Here is a 27,653-nt window from a genome sequence, read left to right on the forward strand (position 1 = left end):
ATCTGTTCTCAAAAATAACTTTATTAAAATGTTTAAATAAATTGTATAAATCATGATGTAAACATTTACAAGGTGTCATACTTTGTCTTTTAAAAACAGCTTCACAGAGTCTGCAGTGTGGATGGCTGTGATTCATTTCTGGATACTTCCTACTTATCTTCCCCTGCTTGTATTTGTAACAGATGAAGTCACAATTTAACTTCATTCAGTAACTCAAGATTTCATGTAATATATGTGTAGACCTTAAAACTTTAAACAAGTTCTTTAAATATGTTCATTGTTTTGAAGTATTCCCTCTAGAACAGCCTGGGTTTACCTTTCCTGATCAAGAAAAGGGAATGATCAGCCAGGCAGCAGTGGTGATACACATCAAACATGCAGCTCTCTGAAGGATGCACAAACAACAGTGAAATGGCAAAGTAAGGAGCAGCTGACAGGTGCACATGGCAAGGTGTATTATAACACCTACATTTTATTCATTCATTTATTTTTCTCTCTATCAAATACTATTCCATTGTCATCAATATCCCTCTTGCCTCATCCCAACCATTTGCTACATTATGAAAGGTATTACAGTTGTTTGTAAGATTAGGTGCTAAGACTTCTTTTGATTTGGACTCTGGATGCCCAAGGATTAGACTTCCGTGTGACTTTGTTGCTCCCACCGTCCCTTTCCCCCCATTGGCAGGAACAATACAAGTTAAAACATCCCAAGGGGAAGGGCTGCTTGGTTCCTTTGTCCTGCAGAGGAAACGTGAATCTCTTAATGCTGTAATCAGTGTACTCGTACTGACGAGAGGGTTGTTTGTGCAAGAGATATGCCACAGCATGTTACCCTTCATTGTAGAAGGCACTTGTGCAATGACCAAAAACCTAGTTACAATCACCCCAGTGAGAGCAGGTTCCAGGACAAACCTGAGGCAACTTTCATTCCATCAACGAGTGACGGCAACAGAGTGTATAATGGTCCTACACTGGCTCTGTGCATCGATACACATCACATCAATCTCCCTGTGAACTACTGTAGCTACTATGAATGCATTCTGCTTCCTCTTGGTCCACTCTGCAGCAAGTGAGGAATGGCTGCAATAAGCAGTTCTGTACAATTCAGACTTCACAGCCAATGAAGTATTGTGGAAATATAGTCACTTATTGCCATGGAAAACGTCAATTTGGACACAAACGTTACCCACAGTGTGATGACCACTGAATAATCTTAGTGAAGTTTGGCGAGGGATAAATATTGACCAAGATATTCAGGAGAACTGGTCACTAGAATTACAGTATTGGGTCCCTCTTATACTGTGAGACTGTAGCTGTGGAGCATGGCAGATGAGGCAGAGTGGGAAAACGAGGCAGGATTTGAATTCAAGCTTCTGCCTCAGAGTTGAGCTACGCACTGAGTAATTACTAAGAGCAATTGAGGCTATTTACTAATCATCTTAAAGTTTGATGTAGACATTTAAATAAAAAGCTCAGGAGATAGTGGTGTCCGGAGCTGAGGAGAACAGTTAATATTTCTCAGATCCCATTGTGCTAGTTACTTGGATTATATTCTGTGCTATGGCGGGTAGGGAGGCGTATGCACTTATTGGGGACTAAACCCCGCCCATGTGGTGAGACCCATAGTATTTGCAGCCAGTTTAAAATGTAATAAATGATATTCTGTTTAATAAAAGTTCTGTGCACATGTGAAACTGTTTCTCCAACATATTCAGAGCATTAAAACAAAGCTTATGATGGTGCTGTCGGCGAGGATGCTTACAGGCTGCTCAAGCTGTAAATATTAAAACACGCAGGAGACGGGCAGAGCCGGGCCCGGGTCAGTTTCCTTCCGCTCAGCCAACGAGGCGGCGAGCTGCATGTGGTGACTCGGCCTCTGTCACTTCACCGGCCGCTCCTCCCTCATGTACGCAGGATGACCATGGTCACCAGCCCTGAAACAAACAGCACTTGCTTTACTTGCTTCAACCAAACACTGCACTGGGACATGTTTAACTCCACTTTATCTAGCCTGAAGAATTATACATCCGCTGTCACCTGGTTCACTTAGAAATACGTTGAAAATGGGTATTTCTAACCAGAAACCTTGTGTGGACACTGGCAAAGTAAGAATCCGAGGCGTTCAAGAAGAATCTCCCCAAACTGCTTCATGCAAAATATTAATTGCGCATCATATTTATTATCATTGCACTATATTTATTCTGGGTCAAAATTATACAGTGTGGAAATGGGCCCTTTGGCCTAACTTGCCCATGCTGACCATGATGCCACATCTACACTAGTCCCACCTGTCTGTATTTGGCCCATATTCCTCTCAACCTTTCCTATCCTTGAACTTGTTCAAATGTCTTTTAAATGCTGTTATAGTACCCAGAGTGGTAGAGTGATACAGTGTGGAAACAGGCACTTTGGCCCAACTTGCCCATACGGGCCAACATGTCCCAGCTACACTAGTCCCTATCCGTGTTTGGTCTATATCCCTCCAAACCTGTGCTATCCATGTACCTGTCTAACAGTTTTTAAATGTTTGGATAGTCCCTGCCTCAACTACCTCCTCTGGCAGCTTGTTCCATACACCCACCACCCTTTGTGTAAATAAGTTACCCACAGATTCCTATTAGATCTTTTCCCCTTCACTTTACACCTGTCCTCTGGTCCTCGATTCACTTACTCTGGGCAAGAGACTATGTGAATCTACCCAATCTATCCCTCTCATGATTTTATACACCTCTATAAGATCCTCCTCTCATCCTCCTACTCTCCAAGGAATAGAGACCCAGCCTACTCAACCTCCCCCTATAGCTCACACCCTCTAGTCCTGGTAACATCCTCGTAAATCTTCCCTGTACCTCTTCCAGCTTGCCAACATCTTTCCTATAACGGTGCCCAGAACTGAACGCAAAGCTCTAAATGCCGCCTCACCAACGCCTTATATAACTGCAACATGACCCCCCTACTTCAATACTCTGACTGATAAAGGCCAAAGTGCTAAAAGCCTTTTTGACCACCATATCTACCTGCAACTCCACCTTCTGGGATCCATGCACCTGCACTCCTAGATCCCTCTGCTTTACAACACTCCCCAGACTCCAATCATTCACTGTGTAGGTCCTGCCTATGTTAGACTTTCCAAAATGCATACATCTCACATTTCTCTGTATTAAATTCCATCAACCATTCCTCAACCCACCTGGCCAATGGATCAAGATCCAGCTGCAATATTTCAGTCATCTTCACTATCTGCAAAACCACCCACTTTTGTATCATCAGCAAACTTGCTAATCTTGCCCTGTATATTCTCATCCAAATCATTGACATAGATGACAAACAGTAACGGGCCCAGCACCGAACCCTGAGGCACACCACTAGTCACAGGCCCCCAATCCGAGGCAACTTTCCACCATCACCCTCTGCTTCCTTTCGTGAAGCCAATTTTCTATCCATTCAGCTATCTCTCCTTGGATCCCATGCGACCTAACCTTCCAGAGCAGCCAACCATGTGGATCCTTTTAACAACCTCAACTACCTTCTCCATCAAATCGTTCCATATACCCACCATCCTATTAAATCATTCCCCTCTCAACTTAGACCTCGGTCCTCTGGTTCTTGATTCCCTTGCTCTGGGTCAAAGACTGTGCATTGACCCTATCTATTCCCGTCATGATCTTATACATCTCTTTAAGATCACCACTCATCTTCCTGTGCTTCAAAGAGTAAAGTCTTATCCTGCCCAACATCTTATCTCAGGCCCTCATGTCCTGGCAAAACCCTTATAAATCCTCTCTGCACTCTTTCCAGCTTAATAACTTCTTTCCTCTAGCAGGGTGAGTGAACACTAAACTCTAAGTGCAGCGGCACTCCGATGTCTTGTACAACTGTACCATAACATCACAACTTCTACACTCAGTACCCTGACCGATGAAGGTCAATGTGCTTGAAGGCCTTCTTGACTGCCAGATCTACTGGTGACACCACTTTCACAGAGCTATGTCCCTGCACTCCTCGATGCCTCTGCTCGACAACACTCCCTGTAGCCCAGCCATTCACTGTGAAGGTCCTGACCTGGTTGACGTCCCAAAATACAACACCTTGCGCTTATCTGCATGAGCTTCAGATGAAGAAGGAATATATGACAACAAGCTAATCTGAATCCAAACGTAGTAGGGATGGAGTTGTTATGGTTGATTGGCAGCATGGTTTGAATTTGAGCAATACAGCCACAGTGTTTCCTGTGCAGTGTGAACAAACAGCACTAGAATGCTTTTCGTGTGATATCCTGGTGTAAACAGCCTAATCCCACTGAGTCAGATTGACACCGCCCCTGTGTGAAGGTTGAGTAACGTTGACATTCTAAAGGTGTTGGGTGAACTGAGGACAACATGCAGGTGCCACGTCTGGCCTTCACTCCTCCTCCTCTGGTGATGAAGATGTCACACATATGCCTTGGTGATTCTGCATCACAAGCAGACACCGAGACTGTTTACCTAAAGGAGAAAATGCTGGTACAGACGCAGTGCAACATGGACTCACCAGCTGATCTCGATGGTGGCAGGTGTAGCACCCACAGAGAGGATGGACATGACCTCTAGAGTTTACAAGAATGAGGAATGATCGCATTGAAACTTGCTAAAGTCTGGTGGACTGGTACATTGTTGGTCTTATCTAAAAATGGATAAATGTGCCGACTGCCGAAGGATGACGTTATTACAGCTTTGCTGTTCAATATTCTAATTCCCTTTATATTACAACTCTTCTCTTTCTTGCCATGAAGTTCTCTTAAAATGTGCAGGATGCAAGCCATCCGTACAGCACAAGCATCCGCTTTCCAGTTCCAATGGGACTGGGCATCAGAGGCAACACGGCCGCCAGCATAGACCAGGTACACCAGCTCAGACGGGTGCGTGCCAGTGGATGCGACCTGCACAGCATGAACTGATCCACTGCTTTCTCTTGCACATCTGCATCACGTATCTGACCTCTTGCTCCTCTCACCCTCCCCAGATCAACTTTCCCTGCTCTTGCATGTGTGTAGAACTTGTCCTAGCTTGAACTGAAACCTGCAGGATTTTGCTTTGTCCATGATTATACACATTTGTTTATATTTGTAAACACAAAATTACCTGTATTTAATCTGAAACATACTTACCCAAAACATATGCAGCAACTAACTTCTGATTGACACTTAAGTGGAGGTAGACAGGCACCAGGGACTCTGCTTCTCCAAGTGTCGGTAACATCAATGCTACAATGCAGATGATTCCCAAGAAGACAGTGAGCAGACTGGGTCCTGAAGAGACAGTTCTAGATTCTGAAAATTAACGAGACGTTCATGAGTCCACCAAGAGGCGGGCAATGAAGCTGAGTATGTAATGAATGTTGAGAATGTAATGATATGTAAAGAAATAGCAGAGACTTTGAGTTAGTGTTTTGAATTATCTTTTTTGTAGTGGGCACAAAAATAGTATCCCAGATGTAGCAAAGAATGTAGCAAAAGGGCTGGTAAAAATGAGAATCTTTACTGATATTAGCCATTAAATATGAAAGGACAAATTGCTTTATAAGCTTATAAGTTCCTGGACCTGATAAGTTCCATGCAAGAGATGCAAGTTGCTGGCAGCAGACCCACTGGTTACAATGGCGCTGTTTGCTCTCCCACAATGAACAGATGAACACTTTGTATAGTTTTGTGTACCTTCGATTTTCCAGCATCTGCAGTTCCTTCTTAAACACTTTGTATAGTTGATGGGCTGTGAACCAAACAGGTTTTACCCAAAATGAGAATGTTTTAGCTGTGCTCAACCAGGATGTATTCACACTGACAACATAGCTCACTGAGTGTAAAAGAGCAGTGATGTTGGGATTGGGCATTCGCTGAAGGTCCCAGCCTCAGACCTGTTCCTGTGGTCTTGGTCTTCATGCAACAGCTTCAGTTTCTAATAAAAAATGACGCCTAGGATGATCAATTTATGTCATAAGAGCACGTAGGCTAATCGACCCATCAACTCTTCTCTGCCATTCAATCATGGCTGACTGATCTTTCCCACTCAATCGGATTCTCTTGCCTTCTCCCCATAACACTTGCACCCTTAACAAGCATGTAACTGTCAAACGCTCTTAGAAATACCCAATAACATGTCCTCCACATCTGTCTGTGGCAATAAATTCCAGATTCACTACCCACTGACTAAAGAAATTCCTCATCTCCTTTCTAAATATTTGTAATTTTATTCTGAGGCTATGACCATTAGTCCTAGACTCTCTCACTTGTGGACACATCCTCTCCACATCTACTCTATCTAGGAGTTTCACTATTCGATAATTTTCAATGAAGTGCCCCCTCATCCTTCCAATCTCCAGTGACAGGCCCAGTGCAGTCAGAAGCTCATCATGTGTTAAACCAGTCATCCCCAGGATCATTCTTGTAAACCTCGTCTGGACCCTCTCCACATCCTTCCTCGGATATGGGACTCCAAAACCACTCACAATACTCCAAATGCGGTCTGACCACAATCACCGTATAAAGGCTCAGCATCACACCCCTGTTTTTATATTCCAGTCGTCTCGAAACAAATGCTAACATTGCATTTGCCTTCCTTACTTACAACTTGCTAATTAACCTTTTGGGAATCCTGCACCAGCACTCCCAAGTTCCTTGGCACCTCTGATTTCTGGATCCTCTTCTCATTTAGAAAATAGTGTACGCCTTTATTCCTATGACCAAAATGCATGACACCACACTTTGCTACATTATATTCCATCTGCAATCTTCTCTGCCCACTCTCCAAGTCATTCTGTAGAGCCCCTGCTTTCTCTGCACTACCTGCCACTGCACCTATCTTCCTATTATCTGCAAACTTTACCACAAAGTCATCAATTCCCTTATCTAAATCATTAATATACAACGTGGAGTAGCAGCGCTAACACCTATTCCTGCAGATCACCACTAGTCACTGGCAGCCAACCAAAAAAAGCCTCTTTTATTGCCACTCTTTGTCTTCTGCCATTCAGCCAATCTGTTCACACTGTTCACAACAATGTCCCAGCTCCACTAGTCCCACTTGCCTGCAAGTCCATATCCCTCCAAACTTGTTCTATCCATGAACCTGTCTGACTGTTTCTTAAACGTTTGGATAGTCCCAGCCTCAACTACCTCCTCTGGCAGCTTGTTCAAGAAGGAACTGCAGATGCTGGAAGATCGAAGGTACACAAAATTGCTGGAGAAACTCAGCGGGTGCAGCAGCATCTATGGAGCGAAGGAAATAGGCGACGTTTCGTGCCGAAACCCTTCTTCAGACTGATGGGGGGTAGGGGGGAGAAGGAAGGAAATGGGGAGGAGGAGGAGCCTGAGGGCAGGCGGATGGGAGGGTGGGAGGAGACAGCTAGAGGGTTAAGGAAGGGGAGGAGACAGCAAGGGCTAGCAAAATTGGGAGAATTCAATGTTAATGCCATCTGGACGCAAGGTCCCCAGGCGGAATATGAGGTGCTGTTCCTCCAATTTCCGCTGTTGCTCACTCTGGCGATGGAGGAGACCCAGGACAGAGAGGTCAGATTGGGAATGGGAGGGGGAGTTGAAGTGCTGAGCCACCGGGAGGTCAGGTGTTCGGCGAAACGATCGCCCAACCTACGCTTAGTCTCCCCGATGTAAATCAGCTGACACCTAGAGCAGCGGATGCAGTAGATGAGGTTGGAGGAGATGCAGGTGAACCTTTGTCGCACCTGGAACGATTGCTTGGGTCCATGCATGGAGTCGAGGGGGGAGGTGAAGGGATAGGTGTTGCATTTCTTGCGGTTGCAACGGAAAGTGCCCAGGGAGGGGGTGGTGCGGGGGGGAAGGGAAGAATTGACAAGGGAATTCCTCTGGCAACTTGTTCCATACACCCCTCAGATTCCTATTAAATAATTTCCCCTTCCCTTTACACCTGTCCTCTTGTCCTCGATTCACCTACACTGGGCAAGAGACTCTGTGCATCGACCCAGTCTATTCCTCTCATGATTTTATACACCTCTATAAGATCACCCCTCATTCTCCTGCTCTCCATGGAATAGAGACCCAGCCTACTCAACCTCTCCCTCTCCCGCTCACACCCTCTTGTCCTGGCAACATCCTCGTAAATCCTTTCTGAACCCTTTCAAGCTTGACAATATCTTTCCTATAACATGGTGCCCAAAACTGAACACAATATTCAAAATGTGGTCTCACCAACATCTTATACAACTGCAACATGACCTCCCAAATTTTATACTCAATACTCTGACTAATGGAATTCCCTGCCACAGAGGGCAGTGGAGGCCAAATCACTGGATGGATTTAAGAGCAAGTTAGATAGAGCGCTAGTGAAATCAAGGGATATGGGGAGAAGGCAGGCACGGGTTATTGATTGGGGACGATCAGCCATGATCACAATGAATGGCGGTGCTGGCTCGAAGGGCCGAATAGCCTCCTCCTGCACCTATTTTCTATGTTTCTATGAAAGCCAAAGTGCCAAAAGCCTTTTTGACCACCTAATCTACCTGCGACTCCACCTTCAAGGAGCCATGCACCTGTACTCCTAGATCCCTCTGCTCTACAACACTACCCAGAGGCGTACCATTCGTCAAAGGCTACCCGACCGGCCGTGCCTGTGGGCTGAGAATGTGGCTGGAGGCCTTTATATAGGCGCCACGGTCTCGATGCCTTTGGATCACAGCGTAGAAGCCCGAGTCTGGGCCCGGCCGGGGCCTCGCGGGTAGAAGCCCGGGTCGGGTGAAGCGGCTGACGGAGCCCGCGGCTACGGCCCGGGTTGGCACGACGGAGGCGTGAAGTGCGGCATCGATGGCGGTGAGGCTTCGGTGGCGGCATCAATGAAGCCTCACGATGGTGGGGCCTCGACGGAGGTGAAGCCTCGCGGCGACGGCGATGCCTCGTGGGTCAACCCATGGTCGACGGTCAATGAGAGCGTGGAGGATCACCGTGAGGGAGGAGGGGAAGAACAATGGAGGAGCCGGCGTGGGGGGGACTGCCGTTAGCGGGGAGAACAAAGGACAAAGGGGACCCGGTGTGGGGGAATTGCTGCGGGGGAGAGACAAAAGGGGGAGCTGGCGTGCTTTGTGACTTGGTCAGCATGGTAGGTGTCTGCTATTTGTATACATTGTGTACGCAAGCAAAGAAACTGAATATGCCTAGTCTCATGTGACAACAAAGATTTCCTATACCATTCACTGTGTAGATCCTGCCCTTGTTCGACGTCCCAAAATGCAACACCTCACACTTTTCTGTATTAAATTTCATCAACTGTTCCTCCGCCCACCTGGCCAATCGATCCAGATCCAGCTGCAATCTTTCACAACCATCTTCACTATCTGCAAAACCACTAACTTTTGTATCATCAGCAAACTTGCTAATCTTGCCCTGTATGTTCTCATCCAAATCATTGATGTAGATGACAAACAGTAACGGGCCCAGCACCAAACCCTGAGGCACACCACTAGTCACAGGCCTCCAGTCCGAGAAGCAACCTTCCACCATCACTCTCTGCTTCCTTCCATGGAGCCAATTTGTTATCCATTCAGCTATCTCTCCTTGGATTCCATGCGATCTAACCTCCCAGAGCAGCCTACCATGCGGAACCTTGTCGAATGCCTTACACAATCCATGTACACAACATCTACAGTTCTGCCCTCATCGACCTATTTGGTCACATCTTCAAAAAAATCAATCAGATTTGTGAGACATGACCTCACTCGTACAAAACCATGCAGACTCCCTAATCAGCCCTTGCCCAACCAAATGCCTGTATAACCTATCCCTTAGAATATTCTCTGGCAACTTTCCAACTACAGATGTTAAGCTCACCGGCCTATAGTTCCCAGCATTGTCCTTGTAGCCCTTAAAAAAAGGCACAACATTTGCCACCCTCCAGTGTTCCGGCATCTCTCTGTAAATTTGTAATAGAATTGTAAATTTCAACCAGGGCTCCCGCAATTTCCTCTCTAGTTTCCCGCAGTGACCTCGGCTCTGGAGATTTGTCTACCTTCATACACGACAGTACCTTCAGTACTTCTTTGACGGTAACACTGACTGCTCTCAAGACATTTCCATGGACTGCCTAAAGTTCCTCCATCCTACTCTCTTTCTCCTCAGTAAATACAGAGGAGAAATACTCATTGAGGACTTTGCCCATCTCGTGGCTCCACAGAGGTGGTGAATAAGGCAAAATGAGCAGCCCCTGTGCAGTTGGGGGCTATGGGTGAGTGGTGGAATATTGCATTGGGGGAACGGGTTGCGTTGAGGAAACAAGGGCAGGACCTACACAGTGAACAATCGGGGTCTGGGGAGTGTTGTAGAGCAAGGGTATCTATGAATGTAGGTAAATAATTCCTTGAAAGTGGCATCACAGGTACAATGCGGTCCATAATGTTTGGGACAAAGACCCATCATTTATTTATTTCCCTCTGTACTCCACAATTTGAGATTTGCAACAGAAAAAAAAACACATGTGGCTAAAGTGCACATTGCCAGATTTTATTAGCCATTTTTTTAACATTTTAGTTTCACCATGTAGAAATTACAGCTATGTTTATACATAGTCCTCCCATTTCAAGGCACCATGATGTTTGGGACACAGGCATTTGTAATTGCTCAGGTGTGTTTAATTGACTCCTTACTGCAGGTATAAGAAATCTATCTTTCCTCCAGTCTTTCCATCACCTCATCACCTTTGGAAACTTTTATTGCTGTTTATCAACACGAGGACCAAAATTGTGCCAATGAAAGTCAAATAGCCATTATGAGACTGAGAAACACGAATAAAACTGTTAGAGACATCAGCCAAACCTTAGGCTTACCAAAATCAACTGTTTGGAACGTCATTAAGAAAGAGTACTGGTGAGCATACTAATCACAAAGGGACTGGCAGGCCAAGGAAGACCTCCACAGCTGTTGACAGAAAAATTCTCTCTATAATAAAGAAAAATCACCAAACACCTGACACAGATCAGAAACACTCTTCAGGAGTCAGGTGTGGATTTGTCAATGACCATTGTCCGCAGAGGACTTCATGAATAGAAATACAGAGGCGACACTGCAAGATGCAAACCACTGGTTAGCCTCAAAAATAGGATGGCCAGGTTACAGTTGGCAAGACGTATTTAAAAGAGCAACCACAGTTCTGCAAAAAAGGACTTGTGGACAGATGAGATGAAGATTAACATACCAGAGTGATGGCAAGAGACAAAATATGTAGGAGAGAAGGAACTGCCCAAGATCCAAGGCATACCACCTCATCTGTGAAACATGGTGGTGGGGGTGTTATGGCCTGGGCATGTATGGCTGCTGAAGGTACTGGCTCACTTATCTTCATTGATGATACAACTGCTGATGGTAGTAGCATAATGAATTCTGATGTGTATAGACACATCCTTATCTACTCAAGTTCAAACAAACGTCTCAAAACTAATTGGCCGGCATTATGGTGCCCTGAAATTGGAGGAGTATGTATAAACACTGCTGTAATTTCTACATGGTGAAATCCAAATGTATAAAAATGGCTTTTATTAAAATGGCCTTCATTAAAATCTGACAAAGTGCACATTAACCACGTGATTTTTTCTATAACAAATCTCAAATTGTGGAGTACAGAGGCAAATAAATAAATGATGGGTCTTTGTTTCAAACATTATGGCGGGCACTGTACATGGGGTGGTTAAAAAGGCTTTTTGCACATTCGCATTAATCAGTCAGAGTATTGACTATAGAAATTTGGAGGTCATGTTACAGTGCAACATTGGTGGAGCCACACATAGAATATTGGGTTCAGTTTTGGTTGCCGTGTTATAGGAAAGATGTTGTTATAGGAACGAGCTGCTGGAGGACGTTGATAAGGCAGGTACTATCACAATGTTTAATAATTTAGACAGGTACATGGATAGGTTAAGAGGGATATGGGCCAAATGCAGGCAGGAGGCACTACTGTAGATGGGGCATGTTGGTTGGCGTGGGAAGGTTGGGCCGAGGGGGGTGGCTCTACGCTGTGTGACTCTACGACATTATCCATTTGGATGACAATGTAGTATGTTAGTAAATTTGCAGATGTCTCTAAAAGTGATGGTACAATAGGCAGTGAGGAAGGATGTTTCATTTTACAATAGGATGGGAAGGAGGGCCAAGGGATGGTAAATAGAATTTAACTCTGACAAGTGTGAGGTGTTGCACTTTGGTGTCAAACTAGGGCAGACTTTACACAGTAAATGTTAGAGCTCTGGGGAGTGTTGGAGTACAGGTGCGTGGTTCCCTAGAGTGGCTACAGTGTGGTAAAGAGGCTGTTTGGCATACTTGTCTTCATTGTGAAGGTTATTGAATACAAATATATATGAAGAACATGGATAGATGACGTTTCAGGTTGGGACTCATCTTTCAGATTTCAGTGTGAGACCTAAGGTGGGGAGGGGGAAAGAAGAGATTTAAGAGGGACATCTGGGGCAACTTGTTAATTCAAACAGTTGTCCATATCTGGAATGAACCGTCAGTGGATGGCTATAGAAATGGATACAATTACGATCTTCAAAAGTCATTTGAACAGATATATGGATGGGATGGGTTTAGACGGCCATGGGCCAAATGCAGGCAAGTGGCACTAGCTCAAACTGGTTTGGTTGGCATAGACACGGTCATGTTGTATAACTTTATGACTGTATTAGAAGTATTCATTTAAGGTCTTGCCCACATCCGCTGGCTCCTCACACTAAGTGTCTGTATGGTTCCTAACGGATCTACTCTTTCCCTGGTTCTCTCTCATTCTTCAAACATAAAATGTCCTACAGTTTTCTTTAATCATCAAATTATCAATGATATCTTGTGACCTGTCTTTGCCCTCCTAATTTTTTTAAGTAAGCACCTACATATTCTATATCCTCACCTATTTTCTGATCATATACTTCCTATTTATCATTATCTTGATTTCTCTAACATCCAGGGTTCCCTGAACTTGCCAGTCTCCCCTTCATCCTCACAACAACAGAATTATTCCAGCCTACTTCCCCCGTCGACAGAACTAACTCTTCCACTATCATTATCTAACTTCCCCACCCTGCTCCTTGACAGCAGAGTAGAGATGATGCTGCAGTAAGATTCTTACCCTGCTGGAATGAAGTCTGTTCAAAAAATACTGCTTCAGCCAGATGCTCCTTGATGTGTTTGTCCTCCTCCTCCTTCCGCTCTTGCTCTTTTGTAGATGGAAGGAGAACAGAAATCACTTCCTTTTTACCCAGTGCTTTCCGTTGGCTTTGTTCCGAAACCTGTAGCCGGAATTTGTCTATGACACCATAATGACAGGGCCGCACGTCTCTATGGCGAATAACACTGGAGAGAGAACAGCTCCTGTTAGCAATTAGGACAGCCAGGAAACCTCGAGCTACAAAATGAGAGCATCCTAAAACAGATCATGTGATACATTTAGTGGAAAACATGACCATCGTAACAGTAGTTCAGATAACCTCATCGGCTGCATATTTACCATGTGTGGCTCTTACAATGTTAGAATTTTATTTTAAGTTTTAAAGAGAAAGCAAATGGATAAAAGGAGGAGGAAAGGCGTGAATAACTCAGACCACAATATGATGCATCACCATGGGAGCCATGCCAGGTCAAGGCACCATTGCATTGACTATGGAGCTGGGCACTCTGGTCATGACAAGACTCGCCTGGGTGCTCGGTCAAGGCTCCCTTGCAGTGACTACGGGTCTGGGCACCCAGGGACATCTTAGACAAGGTGAACAGGATGCCATCAAGGTCTTTTAACAGCATCTTATGCCCCTGTCCCACTTAGGAAACCTGAACAGAAACCTCTGGAGACTTTGCGCCCCACCCAAGGTTTCCATGTGGTTCCCGGAGGTTGCAGGTAGTGGAAGCAGGTAGGGAGACTGACAAAAACCTCCGGGAACCGCACGGAAACCTTGGGTTGGGCGCAAAGTCTCCAGAGGTTTCCGTTCAGTTTTCCTAAGCGGGACAGGGGCATAACTCTGTCATTAAGCTTCAACCCATGTGCACAACTTTGGAAGACCCATCCAAATGTAATAACTACCAAAAGCTGTGAGCTGTAGAGATTGTCAAAGCACTGGAGTGAAGTACTGGTTTAACGTGAGAAACTCTGTACTTACATGTCGACACAGCATTTGGGCTTCACTGCACCTGCAGCATCAACAACAACATATTTGTTCGGGGCAGTGCACAGAACTAAAGCCACAGAAAAGAAAGTGTCAGCACATTACGGCAGCTCATCATGAAAAGTTGTTCAGTATAATCCTTGTGAAGGTGCAGATATACCTTTAAATTTTAATGCAAACTCGTAAGGATTGTAAAGAGTCAACACCTGTTTGTGTGTTGACTGATCTTCTGCATAAAATACCAGTTCCGTTGGGAATACAAAGACGGGAAGATTTCCTTCCACAAGTTCTGGCTGCTGCCTGTGTTGCTGCATTGGCACTCACTTTCCTTGCTCACTTAACTCCCTTTAAAACACGCCACACTTCACAGTCCTCTGAGCATTCTGAAGGCCTATAAATTAAAAAAAGTTTTTACATAATTAAATTCACATACATTTTTCTTTTAAGATTGCATTGTGGAAACAGCAATGAATAGTCTTCCTTTTTAAGCGATTATAGAGCAAATATTTGTAAGTGAACAGATACCAAAGTATCCTGTAATGCTCAAAGAAACAACCTTCTTCAGATTCACCAAACTCCTTTTGTTAAGATCAGTTATTTTCAATCATATAGAACATTTGGGCATCAAAGTGGAGAAATAGCTATTAGACTAAACAGTTTCCCTTCACCCAATACAGGTGCAACTAACCTCAAACTAAATGTCTATTCACTGACTCCACCTCAGCTTGGGGCTCATACCAATCATGTACCACCTTTAACTCACTCGCTATTGCTAATAATCTCCTCCAACATTTCTGGTGTAAAGTCTATGCGTAGTTTACAAGCAAAGCCAGAAGGAAAAGGAAACTGGAGCCGAGAACACGTGAACAGGAGCTGACCATTCACTCCTTCAATACATATTTCGGTATCAATTGTTTCAATTCCCATCTTCCCAATTCCCATGGAGATGGATAAAATTGGAAATAAAAACTATCATTATCTTCATGAGAAACTGACATTGTCTTTATGCATTTAGGTACAATAAATACAATGGAAATATGGTGATCGGTGTATAATCTTTAACATTGATGAATATATACTTGCTTGAATTTGAATTTGAAACCTTCCAATTAAAATTCATAAAATCCAACCATGGTTCAATTTCTACCACTTTTACTGCCCCGGGAAAGTTAATATTAACACATTTATCATTACACGGTAAGTATTATCATATTTAGTTTGGTTTAGGTGAGAGACAGAGCCCTGTTTCAGGCCCTTCGGCCCACCGAGTCCGCACCGACCAGCGATCCCCGCACACTAACATTATCCTACACACAAGATAGACACAAAAAGCTGGAGTAACTCAGCGGGACAGACATCATGTCTGGAGAGAAGGAATGGGTGACGTTTTTGGTCAAAACCCTTCTTTAGACTGGTTAGGGATAAGGGAAACAAAAGATATAGATGGTGATGTGGAGAGATACAGAACAGTGAATGAAAGATATACAAAAAAGTAATGATGATAAAGGAACCAGGTCATTGTTAGCTGTTGGGTGAAAATGAGAAGCTAATGCAACCTTTGTAGGGGAGGGATAGAGAGAGAGAGAGAGAGAGAGAGAGAGGGAATGCCGGGGCTAGCTGATGTGAGAGAAATCAATATTCATACCACTGGGCTGCAAACAGCCCAAGCAAAATATGAGATGCTGGTCCTCCAATTTGCATTTAGTCTCACTCTAACAATGGAGGTTACCTAGGACAGAAAGGTCTGTGTAGGAATGGGAAGGAGAATTAAAGTATTCAGCAACCGGGAGATCAGGTAGATTCACGCAGGCTGAGCGAAGGTGTTCCACGAAAGATCGCCCAGTCTGCGTATGGTCGCGCCGATGTATAAGAGTCCATATATTGAACAATGGATACAGTAGATGAGGTTGGAGGAGGTGCAGGCTAACCTCTAACCTGAAAGGACTGTTGGGGTCCCTGGACAGAGTTGAGGGAGGAGGTATAGCGACAGGTGTTGCATCTTCTGTGGTTGCAGGGGAAGATACCTGCGGAAGGGGGTGGTTTGGGTGGGAAGGGATGAGTTAACCAGGGAGTTGCAGAGGGAACGGTCTCTGCGGAAGGCGGAAATGGGTGGACATGGGAAAATGTGGCTATTGGCAGATCCCGTTGGAGGTGGCAGAAATTTTGGAGGATTACGAGTTTTATGTGATGGCTGATGAGGTGGCAGGTATGGACTTGGGGACTCTGTCTCTGTTGCGACTAGCGGGAGGGGGAGCTAGGGCGGAACTGCGAGGTACCAAGGAGATACGAGTGAGGGCCTCATCTATGATGGGAGAAGGGAACCCCCATTCCCTAAAGAATGAGGACATTATGTCCTAGTATGGAACACCTCACCTTGGGTGCAGATGTTGCTTAGACGGAGCAATTGGGAGTTGGGGATAGTCTTTACAGGAAGCAGGGTGGGAAGAAGTGTAGTCGAGATAGTTGTGGGAGTCAGTGGGTTCGTAATAGACGTTAGTCAATAGTTTATTTCTTGTGATGGAGACTGTGGGATCAAGAAAGGAGAGGGAGGTGTCGGAGATGGTTCAAGTAAATTTGAGTGCAGGATGAAAATTGGTCGTGAAGTTGATGAGTCAATGAGTTCTGCATGGGTGCAGGAGGTTAAAATGGGTTTTTTTCCCCGACCTGGTCCTGAATTATATTTTGTTGGAGTGCAAAATTTTGCTAAAGAATCGTTCCTACGGCCATTCTGTGTGTTTTAAAAAAAAATTCACCCGACAAGTTAATCGCTGGAATGATTTTAAAATCAGCTTCTGAAGCCATCAATGCCGACAACGGGGACGGATTTTATGGAGGACCAGGTAAAAGAAAGTAGTTTATTTTTATGTATAAAAGTGTTTCTTAATATGTATTTAATTCACATTTTAAGTTGCGAAACGGTGATTTTTTTCCCCCAAAGAACCGGCAGTATATTTGCTGCCGATATGGGGACTAAATTCACCGCACCCTGAACGTTCCAAATTGTCCCGTTCCAGAAAATCCCACAGGCAAGTTGATTTAAATGGCCATTAATTTACAGGTATTAAACATTAAATTTGGCCTATAAACCCATGACAATGAGATTTTAAAATTATGTTATATTCTGAATTCTTGTGTGAATGTTATTTGGACACTTAGACTATTTAAAAAGGTTAATCTATTCTTAAGAAATGGATAGATGTTTAGATCTAGTAATTGAATTTTGTAATTAGCTACAATTAGGTAACTAATTATATGCTTTAATTTCAAGTCATCTAAGTAAGATTGTTTCATATTTGTTTCAATCTACAATAACTGAAAATTGCTTTCAGTTCTCTTAAATTTTAAAAAAGTTATCGGCTTTTAAATGTTCTCGATCACAGCTTTTGTGTTAAGTCAATGAAAAAGCAATAGGGAACAAGATGCCAATTTCCGAATATGAAAATGGCCATATCTTTTTTTATACTGAAGATATGAAAGTGAATTAGGTGTCAAATTAAACTTCTTTTTATGCTTTATCTGATGGGATAAATTAAAGACTTGATTTTTAAAATCTCAAAATTTTGTAACATTGCTACATATTCACTATCTGAAAAAAAACACCCACTTTTGTATCATCACTAGTCTAAGTGGAAATAAATCTTTCCCCAATTCCACACTAATTTAAGTCGATTCCCCCTAATTACCAACATCTGAAATAGGTCGTACCGGTTTTTCTGCTTGGTCTAGTGTAGGGAAATAATCTAGTAATGATATGTGTGGGCAGTAGGTGGATGGAACCAGGAGAGAGAAGGGACAAAAATGAGTGAATGTGGGCCAGAGGAGAGGTTTATGGTAAAGGGTACAAAAATAGGAGTGGAGGTAGATCAGGAAAGGGAGAGCAGAACACTGGAGATAAGTTTTACCTGAAATTGGAAAATTCAATGTTCTTCCATTGGGTTACAGACTACCCTGGCAGAAAATGAGTTGTTCGTCCAGCTTGCATTGGGACTCATCCCGGCAGTGAGGAAGGCTGAGGACGGACAGGACGGGATTGGGAGGAGAGTTGAAATGGTCTGCAAGCAGGAGTGTGGGTGACAATGTCAGACAGAGCACAGTTGCTCTGCAAACCTGCCTGAGCAAAGCTGCTAATAATTTCAAGACAGCATCTGAGCCCCTGGGGTAGCTAGGAGCCTTGTAAAACATTCCATTGACTGGAGTCATCCCTCATACATGAAAGATTGTTGTGGTTATTGCAGGGCAATCATCCCTTTCCCAAGATATTAGGTCTATAATCTACAGCTGATTCATCGATGATGAGTCCAGTAAAACCATGCCAGAGGCTGGGTGTCTCAGTGTAGCTCGCTCTAAACATACAAGCCTTTTCCATCAACTGCAAGTCGCAAGTCAAGTGTGTGATGGCGTATCCTCCACTTATCTGGATGAGTGCAGCTCCAGCAACTCTCAAGAAGCTTCCCCATATACAGTACAAGGTAGCCTGCATCACAGACAACTCATCAACCTCAACATTCAATGCTTTAACACAAGGACTGCACTGAAATATTAACCAAACACATTGCATTTACTCACCTGAGCTATGTCAACAATCCACTCAAAAACCCTTTCCAGTTGCATGCTATTTTGATTTGAAAATACATCACTGTACCTTCATTTTCACCGAGTCCTCATCAGGGAACACTACCCAACAATATTGTAGGAGTACCTTAAGGAGAAGGGCTGCAGCACTTCGTGAAGCCAGCTCACCACCACCTTCTCAAGTCCAATTAGGAAGGGAAGAAATGCTGGCCTTGCCAGAGATGCCCAGATCCTAAAAAAGAATTTAAAAGATTTTAAAACTACAGAGAACCTCGAGGAGCATTCAACATGCAGGGGAGAAATTATGATATTCCATGTAGTAAGATGCTAACTGCAGGCCTTTCTTTTTAAGATTCACATCTAATAAAATATTAGATGATAGACACAAAATATTACTTCCTTATTTTCTCTATGATATTATCTCTGGATTTTAGCTTCTCTAATCTTTCCTCATGGTGTCTTCATATGGAAATAAAATATGAACCATAGATTGCAAATACAGTGCCCTCCATAATGTTTGCGCCAAAGACCCATCATTTTTTATTTTGCCTCGGTACTCTACAATTTGAGATTTGTAATAGAAAAAAAATCACATGTGGTTAAAGTGCACATTGTCAGATTTTTTTTAAAGGCCATTTTGGTTTCACCATGTAGAAATTACAGCTGTGTTCATACATAGTGCCATTTCAGGGCGCCAAAATGTTTGGGACACATGGCTTCACAGGCATTTGTAATTGCCTCCTAAATGCAGGTATAAGAGAGCTCTCTGCAGCAGTCTTTCCTCCAGTCTTTCCATCACCTTTGGAAACTTTTATTGCTGTTTATCAACATGGGGACCAAAGTTGTGCCAATGAAAGTCAAAGAAGCCATTATGAGACTGAGAAACAAGAATAAAACTGTTAGAGGCATCAGCCAAACCTTAGGCTTACCAAAATGAACTGTTTGGAAGAAAGAGAGCACTGGTGAGCTTACTAATCGCAAAGGGATTGGCAGGCAAAAGAAGACCTCCACAGCTGATGACAGAACAATTCTCTCTATATAAAAAAAAAATCCCCAAACACCTGTCCGACAGATCAGAAACACTCTTCAGGAGTCAGGTGTGGATTTGCCAATGACCACTGTCTGCTGAAGACTTCATGAACAGAAATACAGAGGCTACACTGCAAGATGCAAACCACTGGTTAGCTGCAAAAATCAGATGGCCAGGTTACAGTTTGCCAAGAAGTACTTAAAAGAGCAACCACAGTTCTGGAAAAAGGTCTTGTGGACAGATGAGTTGAAGATTAACTTATATCACAGTGATGGCAAGAGCAAAATATGGAGGAGAGAAGGAACTGCCAAAATCCAAAGCATAGCACCTCATCTGTGAAAGGTGGTGGGGGTGTTATGGCCTGGGCTGAAGGTACTGGCTCACTTATCTTCATCGATGATACAACTGCTGATGGTAGTAGCATAATGAATTCTGAAGTGCATAGACACACCCTATCTGCTCAAGTTCAAACAAATGCCTCCAAGCTCATTGTTTAAGAAAGAACTGCAGATGCTGGAAAAATCAAAGTGAGCCGAGCATTAAAAATGTGTCTACTTTCGTGACCCATGTCTCGGAACTATATGAAATTTTGCACAGATTTAGATAAAATATAATTGAGAAGGAAGTCATAACTCGTCAGAGCCAAAAGTTGCACATTAATTAATTAAACGAATTAGAAAATGAGATCGAAAAAGTAATCACCATCTCGTGTCCAATGCTCACATTACACCATGGGGAGCCTATTTCAGCGTTGCATTCTATTTAAACCATGTATTATTATACCAGCCGACAGCCCGACCGACCCTTCGCAGCACTCACCGGCTTACCGACAGCCCGACCGACTCCTACGCAGTACTCACTCACCGGCATTCACAGCACTCACCGACTTACCGACAGCCCGACCGATCATTCACAGCACTCACCGGCCTACCGACAGCCCGACCGACCTCTCGCAGCATCCACCGGCCTACCGACTGCTCGACTGACCTCTCGCGACCGATCCACCACAGCATCTATCGGCCTACCGACAAGCCTGACCGACTGACCCCGACCCTAACCCTAATCCTAACCTTAGCTGTACATTTGTTATTTATCATTTTTATTTAACAGTTCACATCATAACTTTATAAAGATAAATCAATTGAAAAACTAAATTATCAGCAAAGTTCCTTGGAAACCTTGCTATTGCTATTGATGTAATGAGGCAGCCATGATTCCAGGGTCCTCGCTGCCTAGCAGCCATAGAACAAAGCTCAAGATTGGTCAATTTGATTCCGACCTCAATGTCAAACGTGCATTGACTGGGCAATTACTACTCGGAAAATTGGAAGTTTTTCCCATATTTCAAAAAAATGTGCAGGTTTTGGTCTTGACGAGTTTCAGGTATGATTTATATAATATTTTTACATAATACAGGGCTCTCACTTAACTTTTTTCCCCTGTTGCCAGCTTGGCAACCCAGACAGCATTTTAGGTTGCCAAATGACAGTTTAGGTGGTCATTTAAGACGGCTTGCATGACGCGTGCAATAATGTGCTCGGACGAAGTGCGTAGTTACCAGTCGGAATTATGCTCATTGAAGCATTCACATATTATATCTGCTTGAAATAAAGTCACAAACTAAACATATTCACCAATCAAGACATAATATATACTACAATGACATGCAGCAAAATTATAATATAGTATCTCAACTCTTTTTACACATTGCAATTAATGCAATTTATATTATTTCTTTCCACTTCCAAACAAAAATGTGGTTGGATTATTCAGCATATGATCAACCTGTGTCAATAAATCCTGGACCATGGTAACATATATGCTTAACCATGCACACTACAGATTGATGCAAGCATGTTTTCTGTGGAGGACCGAAAATTACCATGACATGGCCATAGCATGGGTCGTTATTGCTATTGGTACAGAAACACTCTCGCTTCCCACATAATTTATCCATAACAAAATATACAGGTTGAAAGGAAATTTCTATCATTAAATAACTATAGTACTGATACTCTATATTAAGAGCATTGATTTGCCGTTAAAATGAATTCTGTAATAACGTGTAGCAGTGACAATTGAACACTGCGGTTTTAATGTTTCACGAGTTCACAATTTAATTAATCCATCTTTATGGATTAAAACAAATAATAACATTGGGAATGAAAACACATTTGATTGCCTTGGGAGAAGGCAGGAACGGGATAACAACAAAAATGCTGGAGAAACTCAGCGGGTGAGGCAGCATCTATGGAGCAAAAAAAAAAGGCAACGTTTTCGGGTCGAGACCTTTCTTCAGACTGATCTCCCCCCCATTCCTCTTGAATGGGGGGGGGGGATCAGTACAGGATGAATGGAGGGGCGGGGATCAGTGCAGGATGAATGGATGGATCAGTACAGGATGAATTGGGAGAGGGGGGGGGTCAGTACAGTGTGGATTGGAGGGTCTGTGCAGGATGAATGGGAGAATCGCTACAGGATCAGTGGGTATTAGCTGCAAGGAGAATGTGTGGGAAAGAACTGCAGATGCCGGTTTAAATCGAGGATAGACACCAAATGTTTGAGTAGCTCAGCAGGACAGGCAGCTACAGGGGGAAGTTGGACAGACATGGATTGTTTCTCTGGAACAGCAGAGGTCGGGGGATAATTAGTCTTTGTAAAGATAATGAATAGATGGGGTGCAATCTTTCATCATATTTTGTTTTTGTATCTTAAGGGAATTTTAAACTTATCATGTATTATTTCTTTAAATCCAAGATAACGTCTGTCCTACAGTTGAATCTTTTATTGTAGTTTCCCAATCAATCGGAAGGGGGTGGAAGATTGCAACCTTCACGTGGTCCGCCCTGTTTCGACTAATGCAATCGACGTGCACAAACGGAAGATCAAATAGAACAAGTTGTCCAAGAACTTTAGGCTGTGCACGCCACACGAAAGAAGAAGAAGAAGAATCAATCAGAACAAACTTGCTCCTCAGGTTTTCACAGCATCCTTTATTTAGATTTGACCCTTGTTTCACATTGAATTTTTCCCAAAAATGTCTTCACAAGATTATTTATTAATCCTCCTTAGTATACACTCCTAATCTATAACATATTCCCTGGCTGGTTTCTCAAATATTGATCTGGAAAACCAGAAACAAATGAAATGAATATAGGGTGCAAGTTGAATCAGGAGTTAAAATTGACGTAAAGGTAATGCGATGGTAGTTATGGGAGATTTCAACATGCAGATAGACTGGGAAAATCAGGTTGGTACTGGACCCCAAGAAAGGGAGTTTGTGGAGTGTCTCTGTGATGGATTCTTAGAGCAGCTTGTATTGGAGCCTATCAGGGAGAAGGCAATTCTGGATTTAGTGTTATGCAATGAACCGTATTTGATAAAGGAACTTGAGGTTAAGGAGCCATTAGGAGGTAGTGACCATAATATGGTCAGGTTTAATCTACAATTGGAGAGGGAGAAGGGTAAATCTGAGGTGTCAGTGTTACAGTTGAATAAAGGGGACTATGGGGCCATGAGGGAGGAGCTGGCCAAAGTTGACTGGAAAGATACACTAGCAGGGATGACAGTGGAACAACAATGGCAGGTATTTCTGGGAATAATACAGAAGGTGCAGGATCAGTTCATTCCAAAGAGGAAGAAAGATTCCAAGGGGAGTAAGGGGCGACCGTGGCTGAAAAGGGACAGTATACAAATAAAAGAGAAGTACAACGTAGCAAAGATGAGCGGAAAGCAAGAGGATTGGGTAATGTTTAAAGAGCAAAAGAAGAGAACTAAAAAGGCAATACGGGGAGAAAAAAGTTGAGGTACGAATGTAAACTTGCCACGAATATAAAAGACGATAGTAAAAGCTTCTTTAGGTACGTGAACAGGAAAAAATTAGTTAAGACCAAAGTTGGACCCTTGAAGACTGAAAAAGGTGGATTTATTATGGGGAACAAGCAAATGGCTGATTAGTTGAACAGGTACTTTGGATCCGTCTTCACTAAGGAGGACATAAACAATCTTCCTGATATACTCGTGGCCAGAGGATCTGGGTTGACGGAGGAACTGAAGGAAATCCACATTAGGCAGGAAATGGTGTTGGGTAGACTGATGGGACTGAACGCTGATAAATCTTCAGGGCCCGATGCTTTGCATCCCAGGGTACTTAAGGAAGTGGCTCTAGAAATTGTGGATACATTGGTGATAATTTTCCAATGTTCTATAGATTCAGGATCAGTTCCTGTGGATTCAGATTCAGATTCAATTTTAATTGTCATTGTCAGTGTACAGTACAGAGACAACGAAATGCATTAAGATGAATACAAGACTGCTCCGAGTGAGCAGCCTTGAAGCAGGTAAGGGGATCGTTGCTATTTTTCCCATTCTAGGAAGACACAGGGCGTCGCGGTGCGCCCGCGCCGCCGCCATTTTGTGTGTGTACCATTGGAGGGTACCTAATGTTATCCCAGTTTTTAAGAAAGGCAGGAGAGAGAAAACAGGGAATTATAGACCAGTTAGCCTGACATCAGTGGTGTGGAAGATGCTGGAAATATAGAAACATAGAAATTAGGTGCAGGAGTAGGCCATTCGGCCCTTCGAGCCTGCACCGCCATTCAATATGATCATGGCTGATCATCCAACTCAGTATCCCGTACCTGCCTTTTCTCCATACCCTCTGATCCCCTTAGCCACAAGGGCCACATCTAACCCTCTTAAATATAGCCAATGAACTGGCCTCAACTACCCTCTGTGACAGAGAGTTCCAGAGATTCACCACTCTCTGCGTGAAAAAAGTTTTTCTCATCTTGGTTTTAAAGGATTTCCCCCTTATCCTTAAGCTGTGACCCTTTGTCCTGGACTTCCCCAACATCGGGAACAATCTTCCTGCATCTAGCCTGTCCAATCCCTTAAGAATTTTGTAAGTTTCTATAAGATCCCCTCTCAATCTCCTAAATTCTAGAGAGTGTAAACCAAGTCTATCCAGTCTTTCTTCATACGACAGTCCTGACATCCCAGGAATCAGTCTGGTGAACCTTCTCTGCACTCCCTCTATGGCAATAATGTCCTTCCTCAGATTTGGAGACCAAAACTGTACGCAATACTCCAGGTGTAGTCTCATCAAGACCCTGTACAACTGCAGTAGAACCTCCCTGCTCCTATACTCAAGTCCTTTGCTATGAAAGCTAACATACCATTCGCTTTCTTCACTGCCTGCTGCACCTGCATGCCTACTTTCAATTACTGGTGTACCATGACACCCAGGTCTCGATGCATCTCCCCTTTTCCTAATCGGCCACCATTTAGATAATAGTCTGCTTTCCTGTTTTTGCCACCAAAATGGATAACCTCACATTTATCCACATTATACTGCATCTGCCAAACATTTGCCCACTCACCCAGCCTATCGAAGTCACCTTGCAGTCTCCTAGCATCCTCCTCACAGCTAACACTGCCCCTCAGCTTAGTGTCATCCGCAAACTTGGAGATATTGCCTTCAATTCCCTCATTCAGATCATTAATATATATTGTAAATAGCTGGGGTCCCAGCACTGAGCCTTGTGGTAGCCCACTAGTCATTGCTCGCCATTGTGAACAGGACCCGTTTACTCATAATCATAAAATCATATCATAAAAGATGAAATAGCGGCACATTTGGATAGCAGTAACAGGATCGTTCCGAATCAGCATGGATTTACGAAGCGGAAATCATGCTTGCCTAATCTTCTGGAATTTTTTGAAGATGTAGCTAGGAAAATGGACAAGGGAGAGCCAGTAGATGTAGTGTACCTGGACTTTCAGAAAGCATTTGATGAAGTCCCACATAGGAGATTAGTGGGCAAAATTAGGGCACATGGTATTGGGGGTAGATTGCTGACATGGATAGAAAGAAAGTTGGCAGATAGGAAACAAAGAGTAGGGATTAACGGGTTCCTTTCAAAATGATAGGCAGTGACTCATGGGGTACCGCAAGGCTCGGTGCTGGGACCACAGCTATTTACAATATACATCAATGATTTAGATGAAGGGATTCAAAGTAACATTAGAAAATTTGCAGATGACACAAGGCTGGATGGCAGTGTGAACTTTGAGGAAGATGCTATGTGAATGCATGGTGGACAGGGTGGGTGAGTGGGCAGATAAATGTGAGGTTATCCACTTTGGTAGCAAAAACAGGAAGGCAGATTACTATCTAAATGGCATCAAGTTGGGAAAAGGGGAAGTACAACAGGATCTGGGGGGTCCTTGTACATCAGTCTATGAAAGTAAGCATGCAGGTACAGCAGGCAGTGAAGAAGCGAAATGGCATGTTGGCCTTTATAACAAGAGGAGTTGAGTATAGGAGCAAAGAGGTCCTACTGCAGTTGTATAGTGCCCTAGTGAGACCACACCTGGAGTATTGTGTGCAGTTTTGGTCTCCTAATTTGAGGAAGGACATTATTGTTATTGAGAGTGCAGCATAGGTTTACAAGGTTAATTTCCGGGACTCTCTGTGTAAAAAAACACTTTTTTACACAGATAGTTGTGAGTCTGTGCAATTCTCTGCCTCAGAGGGCGGTGGAGGCCGGTTCTCTGGATACTTTCAAGAGATAGATATGGCTCTTAAAGATAGCGGAGTCAGGGGATATGGGGAGATGGCAGGAACGGGGTACTGATTGTGGATGATCAACCATGATTACATTGAATGGCGGCGCTGGCTCAAAGGGCAAAATGGCCTGCTCCTGCACCTAATGTCTATTGAATATGGCCAAGTGCTGGAAGGTGGAGGAACTAGTGTAGTTGAGACATGTTGGTTAGTGTGGGCATGTTGGGCCGAAGGGCCTGTTTCCACGCCTCCTGACACTCACTTCATTTCACCATCAAGACAAGACCTGTCAATGTGATGGACTCAGGCAGGCACAAAATGCTGGAGTAACTCAGCGGGTCAGGCAGCATCTCTGGAGAGAAGGAATGGGTGACGTTTCGGGTCGAGACCTCGAAGTGTTACTCCAGTATTTTGTGTCTACCTTCGATTTAAACCAGCATCTACAGTTCTCTCCTACACAATGTGATGGACTCTCCCCACTTGGCTGCATGAGTTCACCGACTCAGCACCGTCCAGGACAATGTTGTGGACATGACCGTCTCCCTCCCCCAGCCGCACAACACCCACCGCTTGTGTGTGGAGCCACAACAATGACAACACCCCACAGTGTTTCCACCTCCCCAGGCGGGGTCTGGGGCTGGGGCTGAGCCGGTGCGGGGGGGCCTGGGGAATGGTACCCGGTGCTCGGCCGGAACAGGGCAGCCAGGGCTCGGGCGTAGTTGCCGGGGGTCTCGGAGGCCGTGCCCATTCCCTGCTGCCCGCGATGCCCAGTGACGCCCCGTCCCTTTCCGCGGCCAAGGAACCGCGACCGCCATCCTTACCCGCTCCGCCGCCGGTCCCACAGCCCTGCTTGCCCAGCCGCACGGGCCGCTGGGATGCTGGAGGACCCGCCGTGCTGACGTCAGCGCCCGCGGCGCACCCGGGGGGGGGGGGGGGGGGGGGGGGGAAGCAGGAGGGGAGTCGGGACAGTTGGAGCACGAGGGGAGCGGTTGCAGCGGGGGAGCACGAGATAGATATGGGGGGGGGGGAGAGGAGGGGGGGCAGTTGCAGCTGGGGGGGGCGGAGGTCTGTTTCCCTCAGCAGAGAGCCAAATGCTCAATATATTCAGAGAGAAATTAAAAGTAGAATTCTGAGACACACAGGGTTAGAGCAGTTATGTAATGAACCGGATTTGATAAATGATCCATCAGGAGGCAGTGACCATAACATGGTCAGGTTAAATCTACAATTGGAGAGGGAGAAGAGTACATCGGAGGTGTCAGTGTTGCAGTTGAATAAAGGGGACTATGGGGCCATGAGGGAGGAGCTGGCCAAAGTTGACTGGAAAGATACACTAGCAGG

General features: G+C 44.2%; 1 protein-coding gene across 5 annotated transcripts; it reads right to left on the reverse strand.

Annotated features, from left to right (window-relative positions):
* mospd1 (motile sperm domain containing 1) lies at positions 1-27,215 on the reverse strand. 5 transcript variants are annotated; one of them, XM_055644100.1, is made up of 7 exons: positions 27,134-27,215; positions 18,842-18,946; positions 14,303-14,533; positions 14,137-14,212; positions 13,116-13,339; positions 5,150-5,311; positions 1-1,937 (listed from the first exon to the last, which is right to left on the reverse strand). In XM_055644100.1, the coding sequence occupies exons 3-7, from the start codon at positions 14,454-14,456 to the stop codon at positions 1,906-1,908; spliced, it is 648 nt and encodes a 215-aa protein (XP_055500075.1). In that variant the 5' UTR covers positions 14,457-14,533; positions 18,842-18,946; positions 27,134-27,215; the 3' UTR covers positions 1-1,905. The 5 variants fall into 5 exon arrangements, with proteins under 5 accessions (XP_055500075.1, XP_055500078.1, XP_055500077.1 ...); XM_055644103.1 differs by having other exon boundaries at positions 18,785-18,946; XM_055644102.1 differs by lacking the exon at positions 27,134-27,215 and adding an exon at positions 21,303-21,321.
* Positions 27,216-27,653: the final 438 nt, after the last annotated feature.

The sequence above is a fragment of the Leucoraja erinacea genome, chromosome 12, assembly GCF_028641065.1.
Source record: "Leucoraja erinacea ecotype New England chromosome 12, Leri_hhj_1, whole genome shotgun sequence".
NCBI classification, from domain to species: domain Eukaryota; kingdom Metazoa; phylum Chordata; class Chondrichthyes; order Rajiformes; family Rajidae; genus Leucoraja; species Leucoraja erinaceus.